The 10,700-nt window shown below is 34.7% G+C and overlaps 1 protein-coding gene across 1 annotated transcript; it reads left to right on the top strand.

Moving 5' to 3' along the window:
• Window positions 1–2,317: 2,317 nt before the first annotated feature.
• On the top strand, window positions 2,318–10,358 carry LOC121971745 (sulfhydryl oxidase 1-like). The gene is made up of 11 exons (XM_042523160.1): window positions 2,318–2,674; window positions 5,171–5,195; window positions 5,266–5,358; window positions 7,064–7,245; window positions 8,648–8,720; window positions 8,816–8,884; window positions 8,970–9,043; window positions 9,115–9,262; window positions 9,342–9,382; window positions 9,545–9,691; window positions 9,762–10,358. The coding sequence occupies exons 1-11, from the start codon at window positions 2,478–2,480 to the stop codon at window positions 10,240–10,242; spliced, it is 1,530 nt and encodes a 509-aa protein (XP_042379094.1). The 5' UTR covers window positions 2,318–2,477; the 3' UTR covers window positions 10,243–10,358.
• Window positions 10,359–10,700: the final 342 nt, after the last annotated feature.

Genomic DNA, 10,700 nt, shown 5'->3' with positions numbered 1-10,700 from the left:
TAAGACTTTCCCAATCAAGTATCCAGTCAATCCTTTGACCTACTTAACTCTTCTTCATATTTAACTGGTTAACCTTGACCAGAGGGGAATTGTATCAATAATCTGCACAAACGGACGATTACATCTGCAATCTCCATGTATTGTCAAACATCGAAACTTAAACATCAAGACTCAAGCTTGAGCCCACTCAAGCTTAGTCAACCTGGTCAACCTGACCTAGGGGATATTACACCATTTTTTTTATTTTAATCTATCAAAAATATACCACTAATTCAATTTTATTTATTAATTTTTAATTTTTAATTTAATTTTTTATATTTTTTTAATAAAAAAATACATGGGAGGGAACCCATGCTGTGTCATATTGGTTTTAACGAGGAAGGTTCTTATAACATTCACACTTTAACGTGAATAAAGATGCTCTACAGTATGTAGAATGAGGATATTTGGAGAGAATATTTTTAAAAATAATTTTCTTCTCAAATATTTTTTATTAGAAGGGATATTTTAAAGGTATTATGATGGGTGATTTCTCCTATAGGGTTTGATTAGTGAATCCAAATCTATATCTGCAAACCCAAAATCTGCAAACCCAAAATCTAAACTAATAGCCTTAAGTTTGGTTCAAAACCAAACTAAGTTGATTCAAAACTAAACCACTTGGTTAATTAACCAAACCTCTTTTAATTAAAAGTAAACCAATTTGTTTTATAATTAAACCAAAGCGGGTCTAATTTGTCTTCAAAAGATATGATTTATCCGTACTTCCATTGCAATAAAATATCTTTCATATTTGCCCTTCGTCTAGTTCAACCAAACTTAATTTCTCTTGATTTGATAATATAATTCTTAGACTCATTTTAAGTTTTTCAAATAAACTCATAGTGTGTATAACCCAATAGGTTTTCGGTTATACTAGTCATTCATAATTAACCATTAATTACTCATAGATCATGAGTGACACCTAGTAGTACATCATGATTCCAACTGATTGAAAAATCAATGGTTGATCTCAGAACCACTTCTGAATCCTTCAGTAGCTACAGTGAGTCATGTATCTTTCACTCATCTTATACCCATTTGATTCAGGACATGGTCAATGTGTCAATCCTCACTAGGTTGACTACATCACAACATGCCCAAGTTATTCATTCTTGTCCTATGAATTCAAATTACTTAGATATATGTTCAAGAGTATCATACTCTTGACATGTATATATAATACCTTGACCAAAATCTTCAAGTAATAATCCTGACAAATAGTCATAGTGTATATGTCTCCTTATGGAAAAAGAGGTGAATCATCTATAGGCTATCCAAATATCTTCAGATACTTCGACTTATACCCAATTATCTCGTACCTACACCTATACGAAGATGTATCGACTAATATGTCAAAGTACGAGTCTCCATTATCAAGGCGACTTGAATACTTCAAGTCAAAGAAAATTTGTACTTAAGGTGCAATAAAATTTTCATTGATATATTCATATATGTACAGATAACAAATCACTCCAATGAACTAATTATCCTTAATTAGTATCTATATTTACCTTTCTGACATCTCAATATTTCTACCGGTGAAAAGTAACTATTTGAATAAATAAAGGAATATAATATGGGTTAGTCTTTCCGAATTAATAATATTCAAACTCATCGATTTATTAATTAGAGAATATTACACTATATAGGATATAATATACCTGACATAATTGTATAATATACCTGACATAATTATATAATAAAATATATGACAAATATGATATTAATTATACTTATAGCTGTATTAACTAAGATATGTGGATCAATTATGATAATCCAGATGTTAATTTGAATGGAATATGATCTGTATATGTTATAATCATTAAAAAAATAAGATATATTCATTATCTTAGCAGCTCCCATAGAGTTTGTACCATGGATATAAAGAAAGATTCATATAGATACATAGACATTGAACGTATGATAAAATCAACCATATCAACTATCACCCGATAGATCGATCTTTAACCATTATATCAAAATTACTAGACGTCTATCATACCCTGAGCATTTGTTTGACAAATGATCGACTATTAAGACTTACCGTTACAGAATAATTCAGTTAATAAAAAATGGGATGGCGTTCCCATAGAAAGGGTATTTTTTGTCTCAAACAAATAAAAAATAAAAAAACTGCATGAGTTTCTTTTCTGGCCGCAAATAACTCCTTCGGATTTGTTTAATATCATGTATTTAAAAATGCTATTATGTAACCGATATGTATATAATAGGAAATATATGAATATATAATATTGACCTTTTTGGGTTTAGTTACTTGAACCGAGAAAGGGAGGACGTTGAAGACCCTTCGGGAAAGGAAACGCTCCTCGGCCTTCTACCCTTTTTTCTCAGCCTTGAAATCGATCGCAGAGACGCGCTGCCATTGAATTTGCTTGTGATCTCCTCGATTTCCTTTCCATTTCTCCGTCTCTCCGATGCGTCTCGCCGACGGGGCGTTCCTTTTTTCTCTTCTGGTCCTCATCTTAGGTGCCCGCGGCCTCGAAGCCGTCCGGTCGGTCGGCGAGGGCGCCGATCTCCCTGATGCCGCCGTCGATCTCAACGTCTCCGATTTCGAGACCGCGCTGAGGGAATCCCCGGCCAGCTTCGCCGTCGTCGAGTTCTTCGCTCACTGGTAGCGCCGTTCCTTCCTTATTATCGCTCCGTTCTCTCCACTTGAATCGAAAGTTATGGCTTTTAGATCGATTTGATCGTTGTGGATTTTAAGGAAAGAAAAAGAGTCTCAGGCGATATGAAATTGCACTTCTTTCGGTTAAGACTCGTTTTTGATGATACTGATGTTTGCGTATTCGTGCATTCGATTTGGTTCGCTTATTAATCGGTCTATAAAATATTTGTTATTTTTGGCGCATCTTCCTTGCCCTGACATGGTCGTTTTACTAGTGGAGTCAGTTGGATTTGATCCATGCTTTGATCGGCGTGCAATCAGAAACTGTAGTAGTAACTGCTTAGTTGAGCATTTGCATTTGGAATTTTATAATTCGTTTGTCTTTATACAAAACACATTGATCTTATGGAGTCATTAAACCAAAATAAATAAATAGTATTCTTAGTGTTATGAGGAAAGTTTTGCCTGTGTTTTTGTCGTGGAACTGATAGAGCATAAATGTAAAGGAGATAGAGAAAAATAGAAGGGAATGGAAATGCGAAGGAAGAGATATTATCCCGTGATTCCTTCACATTGTTTCTTAAGGGGAAAGAAAATGATGAACTTTATACCTATTGTTTCTTTAGAGAGATCGTAGAGGAGGAAGAATCATGTCAATCATTTTACCTTCACTGTTCCATTGTAATAAAAAAAAACTACTGGTGTCCCATTGAAACATGAAAAAAAGGATCTGCAAGCTGTCCAAATGGCCTAGATATGCCCCCATAACTTTCAAGACATGTTCATTGTCAATTCTTGTAGAGGCTAGTGATGCCAGGAGTTATCCTATTTGTCAACTACAGATGTTGCATGGTGGCACAATCAATGTTCGACATACGTAGAGACTGCCAATCAAGACAGATTTCCCTTGTCGTCCGATCATACCTTTTCACAAACTTCAGACATTATAGTCAATAGGATGAGCTGCTGTTGACTCCCTCCCTTCCACCCATAGCCATGCCTTTTGTTGCACTATCTATCCGGTGCTTCAGTGGAATGAAGATCATCAAGATTCTCCAAACATCATGCCTTAGCTCATTTTCTGATCAACTAAAAATTGCATGTTGTATCTAAATTGTATCACATGCTGACAGAATCCTTTTATACCATTTGTAAGGATAGGTCAAACACATCTATTTTAACATCGTGTCTTGCATTTTTATTTTCTTGTTGGAGAAAGGAAAGGATCATCCCCACAAGTGATGAAGGGTTGGATTTGATTTCAGGACCTTGTGCAACACAATTAAGATCCATAGCTACTTGGCACCTTACCTCATTCGTAACTAATAAAATATATTTCAGAATTGATTTTACTACAATAACCTGAAACTCCCGTGACATTAGACTGAATCAACATTCTTACTAATCATTACCGACGAATTCATCCAAAATATCCAACACAAACACAAACAACCTCTAACAATACTGAAACCATTTGAAGATAATAAGAATCAATCTAAAATTTTGGAAGCCATAAAATTCAATTTATTGTGTCTTATCTCCATAAACTTTTTCTTATTGATCTCACATATTAAAAGATGACCTATATATAAAAGTTGAAAGACAGATGATTGTGCATCCTGTGTTAGTTTTGTCCCTAGATTTAACGCTTGAGGAATCTTTCTCTTCACTTTTTCATCATATGAACTTCTTGTTTTGTTATTTATATGTACGGAAATCATCCATATTCCTTAAATATATTATAAACTGGGAATTTAGAATCTTGATACATGTTATCCAACATCATAATTGAGTACTTGAAAGAGTATTCTAATTGGTCAATTATGTCACACTTTATGATCATTCGGTCATATCTGTATCATTGTTTGTAAAAAACACCAGGGGTGTATGAAAGTCCAGTATAAAACATAGTCTTAAATTGTTTGGTCTGAAAATTCAAGCTGTTGATCTTTGACCTAAAAATCTTGAAGATGTGTTTGAAGATTGAGCCTTCTTGAGTGATTCCATTTTAGTTACATTTTACATTGTTTCTTTGACTTTTCTTGTAGATTCAATCAAGTAATGATAAATTCAAGCAAGTTAGTCAAAGGCTGCTATTTTATTTTATTTTTACTCTAATCCATTTAAGTCGTACTCTTCACCAGATTCCAAGTCTGAATATTTTGTTGACATTCAAAGAAAATATTATCTTCTAGATGTGCCACTTGATCATTTCATATATTCTGATTGCAGTATATCTGCTGTTTCTTGTGATGTGAACTCAAGATGAACAATTAGAGCAGTGCTTCTTTGTTTTAGTATTTCCTTAATTGTTTGGTTTGATGACCCATTTTGAGCTTAAATGGACTGTTTTTCTTAAGTTGATCTTGGATGGATGATACATTGGGTGCTGCTTGTCTTATGTTTGTCTTTAGTTCATAGCTGATATAGGCAAGTAAGTTTTTATTCCTTTTGTTTTGTTGTGTGACATGCTTTCGTTTAATACTTTTTTTTATTAAACAGGTGTCCTGCATGCAGAAACTATAAGGTATATGACGCCCTAGCTCCTGCTTTTCTTAAGTCACAAACTTCAAAATACTTTAACCTTAATCATGCAGCCTCATTATGAGAAAGTTGCAAGGATTTTCAATGGGCCTGATGCTGTGCATCCTGGAATTGTTCTGATGGCACGAGTTGATTGTGCATTGAAGGTAAGTTTTTCTCCGGCTTTGAAATAACATTTTTGGTTCCTTTTTTAGCATAGAATATTCTAGTCCTTAGGAGCTGGAATTAAAATAGCTGTAGTTACCAAAATTTCAGTACGAAATAGTAGGGTTCTGATATCATGCCCTATTGATATTTGGCTGCTTCAAAGCATGTCGAGACTCAAGATCAAATCAAATGAATCTGAATCTTGCAATCGCTTTCCACTTAGCTGGTTTACCATAAAATATAAGCCCATAGCAATTAGAAGGTCAATTGATTAAAATTTTGAAGCACTGGTTGTGAAAACATAAGCATCTCAATTAATCATCGTAGATTATTAATAATACCGAACAAATTATCGTGCATGGGATGAAAGTATTGGTTGGTGAGGTCAATCTCATAAAATAAAAAAAAAATACATAATATGGATACATCTAGTATTATAACTAGTTTCTTCACATGTCCATACTAAAACTTGGACTTAGACTAACACAACTTGAATTGGAACAAGCACAAATACATGATATTGATACATGTTTGTTAACCGATCAAATCCTAAGATGCTAATTTTTGTCTAAATTTTTATTATTTAGTCTCTACCTTTTGTTTTACTATTTTTCTTCTTTAAATTCTTGGATGTAGTGGTCAGGCAGAAAATTATTTTAGTGGGTGCAAATGAATTGATACCCATGAATTTTGATATGATTGACAATCATTTTTCGAAGTACTGTAAACTAAGATCCAAACTTAGAAAAATCAAGATCTAGTCAAACCTGACTGATCTAGATTGTACTAATTTTCACTTTTCCTATTATTTCTTTATTGAATAAATTTCATGGATTGATTGAACCATGAAAATTGTGCCCAAGTTTGTAGGTATAACACTTGGATTTTTATGACACACTGTAAAAATTTAAGAAACTTCAAAAATAATGATAAATAATTAATAAAATAATTAAACTTAATTGTCAGGCGAAATTATTCCAAACTGTATTTATGGAACTCAAAAAGTGAAAAATATATGTATATACATCCCATATGTCCTCAACGTGATTTCATCGTTTGAAATAATTATAACTTGAATTATATGTTATAGATGATTGACTTATAACATAGTGTCAAATATGTGGATTTAGTTTAGTAAATTATATATACTGCTCACCCCCGTATGTGTGACGCCTTGCGCGTTTGAGGAGGGCGTCCACGTGAGGGCTGCCCGCCTGCCACATCGGTTGTCTCTCTCAGATGCACAGTGGGGACACGTATATATATATGTCGTTTGAGTAGCATAATGATGTGTGAAATACTTATCTTGCTTTAGCTACTTCACCTCATGCCTTGTAGTCATAGATGGTATCATAGTAATTCATTTTGGAACTGCTATTTGAAATAAGCAAAATGGTGCAGAAGACAGAGGACCTCTAATGCAGAGTTCAAAATATACATGCAAGGAAATAGAAGAGATAGTTAATATGAGATGATTTTTAATAGTAAATTTTGATGGATCCAACCTGGCAAGCAGGGATTTTTGAAGTAAGCCTTCAGTCAGTTGCCTATATTGCCTATCATTAAAAATGCTATAGTCCAACATCATAGCCATGAAATAGGATCTTGATTTCAATTGTTCACTTGATATAATTATTGTTCCTGCTTCGTGTCTGTTTGATAACTATACTTTGAGGATTTCATACTTTCTCTTTGACAGTACAGATAAATACGAATCTTTGTGATAGATTTTCAGTTGGTTTCTATCCTATGCTATTGTGGGGTCCTCCAGCTAAATTTGTGTCTGGTAGATGGGTGCCTAAACAAGAAAATGGTGATTTACAATTGATTGATGATGGAAAGACAGCAGATCAATTACTCAATTGGATAAACAAAAAACTTGGCAGGCAAGTTGTCATTTTTTTGTTTAGTTTTTGTATTGACAGTTATTATCGTTGTATTCAATCAATGTGCTTATGCATAAAACTAGTTTTCGTGACTTATGAACTTCTGAGAAGTTCTCCTTAGCTTTTACCTGCACTTTCAGTTTTTTTGATACAGGCACAACTTGTTGAAATTTTATTAATTTACCAAGGTATCTGCTCCTTTGTGAAGGAACATTTCACTGATTCTGATGGTGTATTAATTACTCTCCATTCTTCTTTGAACTCAATTAGCAGGCTGTGTATCATGTTAATAGGCGGAGATATCTTGGAAACCAATTAATGGTCATAAAATTTAATATGATTGTCACATATCTCTTTAGCATTGTGAGGGATTACACCTGTTTCATAATTTGGGTTTTTGATGATGGAGTTTAAAATGTCTTGGTGCTTGTTTAATCATCTCAGGGTCTTTGCTTACTGCAATGACGAATTTGGATATATTTTCCTAAATGGTTGATGTTTGTCCAGTTAAAGACTTGAAATCGAACATTGCCACAGAGGTGTTCGGGAGTTATCTAGCATTATAAAAAAGTTAGGAAGCTGCCAATAGGACCTCATTGATTTTCTTGTCAACTTGATGGAAAATAATTAATTAAGGTGTGATAAATCATTTATGGATAAGTCAATTAACTTCCTAATTCATACAAATAAAGCATTTAGATATACATCAGATATGTTAGGGTAATTAGTTGATAATGCTGTCAATTAGAGTGCTGCATATAGAGATTTACTGGTTGGCTTGAAGGTTAGCCTTTTCTAGGGGAAAAAAAGGTGAAGTGCCTAGCACTTGTGGTTTACCGTTAGTCTTGATGTCGACTGCTCATGTTTATAAAGGTGGCATTTCTGTGATCTTAAATAAGTCAAACAGCCTATCAATAAGTGAGGTTCCTGGTATTTGTTTGTTCAGATTCAAATTCTTTCACAAGGATTAAGGAAGACATTTGCAAATCATAATATTTCGAATATGTGCCATCTCGGTTGGTTTGTCTTCGATAAAAAAAAGGAATCATTTCTTGTTAATCAAGGTTCTCACTGTTTTTTTTTTTAGTTTGGTACTTTGGTTCATGGAATTCTCTGTTTTCAGTTTAGTCCAGAAAAGAAAAGGAAAAAGACAATTTTCATCATCTTTTTGACACCATCGAAAAGATGCTTGTTCTTTCCCAAATGTAAGAAAAAAAAATATTATGAAAACTGTTGGAAAATTTAAATTCAAAAATTGAAAACACAAGATGCTCCTTTTGTCTCATTCTGATGGTGGGCTACCTAGGTTTAGTTCATGTGACAGTATCATTATTTACTTGTCCTGGGATTACTAGAAATATTGTAGTCATCTCACTGTCAGTGACACTTATGTTCTGTGCAGCTCATTCAACTTCGATGATGCCAGATATGAAAATGAAAACACATTAGCTAAGAATGCCTCGGATCTTGAACAGGTTTTTTCATCTCCTTTACTCTAGATTATTATGTCAACCAGCATTGTTTTTCCTTGATACTTGCATTATTTCCAATTAAAACTCTATTTTAACAGATTGCGCATGCTATTTACGACGTTGAAGAAGCTACAGCATTAGCTATGGACATAATCATAGAACAAAAGGTTGAGCCTATGTCTTGCCTACATTTGGAATCATTTCAAGTAAAAACTTTCAAAAGTGATACATTCATGTATGCATCATGCGCAGATGATCAAGCCAAGTACTGGAGCTCCATTTATAAAATTTCTCCAGCTTTTGGTGGCACATCACCCTTCAAAAAGGTTAAAAACTCACACATTCATAAATGGAAGATGTTTACTAATTCCTAATGATTATAATTGACTTGCTCTAGGTGTCGAAGAGGAATTGCTGACCTACTTGTAAGCTTTGACGATCTGTTGCCTTCAGGTCCACTTTCAGAAAACGCCCCTATTCTGCAAGAATATGACATACTTAAATCCTATCGAATCTGTGGCAAGGAAGTTCCTCGTCAATATTGGGTGGGGAAATTGTTAGTTTCTCGATAGGTACAGTATAGTTAGACGATTCCCTCTATCTAATCTCTGTACATTTGAGCAGATATTTTGTCGTGGGAGTAAAGATGATTCAAGAGGCTTCAGGTAGAAACTTCCTACTTTGTCCTTTTGCTATCGATAGTTGGTCATTTCTGTTCTTAACGAATTGTTTCCCGTCAATCATTTAGGCTACAATTGTCTTTGAGATAGATCAAACAAACCAAGGCAGTGATATTTTGCTTGCATTTTTCAATCATGATGTAACAGCTGCGGCCTGTGGGTATTATTCCACTCTCTGTCTGTTCGAGTTGCTGACGGAGAGAGCCAATTGGTTTTCACTACGATCCGCGACTTCATCAAGAACTTCTTTGTTTGCGACGACTGTCGTCGGCATTTCAATGAAATGTCTTCGCGGTACTTAAAAGATTCATGTGTTCTTTCGTCGCATCTAACTAGACTGTATCTGACACGAGACAATTTGCAGTGTTCAGGCACCATTCAACACGACTCGAGGCCTAAGTCTTTGGCTGTGGAGAGCTCATAATGAAGTGAACGAGAGACTCATGAAGGTGGAAAAGGACATGGGCACGACCGATCCAAGGTTTCCCAAAACAACATGGCCTCCGAACCAGCTCTGCCCGTCATGCTATGTTTCTTCGAGCCCAAAAAAAGGCGTCAACCCGCAAATCGACTGGAATGAGGATGAGGTGTATAAATTTTTGGTGAATTATTACGGGAAGAAACTTGCATCTTTATCCAGAGATACAACTCTGAGCCAGAAGACGGATGATATTGATGAGTCGAATGACACTGCAACCTCGAGCAATGCAGTTGCAGTGCCGATCGGAGCTGCACTGGCCATTGCTCTGGCTAGCTGCACATTCGGAGCCTTGGCTTGCTTCTGGAGAGGCCAGCAGAAGAAAAAGAAATATTTGCACCAACTTCATTCTTTTAAGGACGTATGATCTTGGAATGCAAATCACATTCCATCTGATGTTCATCTTGTCTGGAAAAGATGAACTCATTTTCTCAAGTTTTTATTGTTTTATTTATCAAGTTTTCAACGTTTTTCGATTAGTTATCCACACTTGTCCCCTGCACTCTCGATCGACCCATTTGGATCGGTCAACTCGTTTGGATCGTCTAGCACATTTGGCTAGTTGCTATTGCCTTGTCAGTTGTGCTGGTTGAACCGATCGAATTGATGGATTGTCCTACCTGAACTAAACAAACATCTCTGAGAGAGTCTGAAAACCAAATAAGAACGAAATCAATTTCAAGTGCAAATCTCTAACTACAAACTTGAGGACTCACTATTTTTTAAAATTAAAAATAATTATTTCTTCTCTGAATCATAAACAAAAACGTAGATCAAACTTAACATACTGATTACATCTTTACATTATTCTCAAAGATTATTAAA

Source organism: Zingiber officinale, chromosome 4A (genome assembly GCF_018446385.1).
Source record: "Zingiber officinale cultivar Zhangliang chromosome 4A, Zo_v1.1, whole genome shotgun sequence".
Lineage (NCBI taxonomy): Eukaryota > Viridiplantae > Streptophyta > Magnoliopsida > Zingiberales > Zingiberaceae > Zingiber > Zingiber officinale.
Note: the sequence above shows the minus strand (reverse complement) of the source record. Positions and strands in the feature narration are given on the sequence as shown.

Excerpts from the sequence above, each read along its gene's own strand:
- LOC121971745 (XM_042523160.1), top strand. The coding sequence starts at position 2,478 with ATGCGTCTCGCCGACGGGGCGTTCCTTTTTTCTCTTCTGGTCCTCATC. Across the intron at positions 5,196-5,265 it reads CTGCATGCAGAAACTATAAG|CCTCATTATGAGAAAGTTGC; the intron begins GTATATGACGCC and ends TTAATCATGCAG. Across the intron at positions 9,263-9,341 it reads AAGTTCCTCGTCAATATTGG|ATATTTTGTCGTGGGAGTAA; the intron begins GTGGGGAAATTG and ends ACATTTGAGCAG.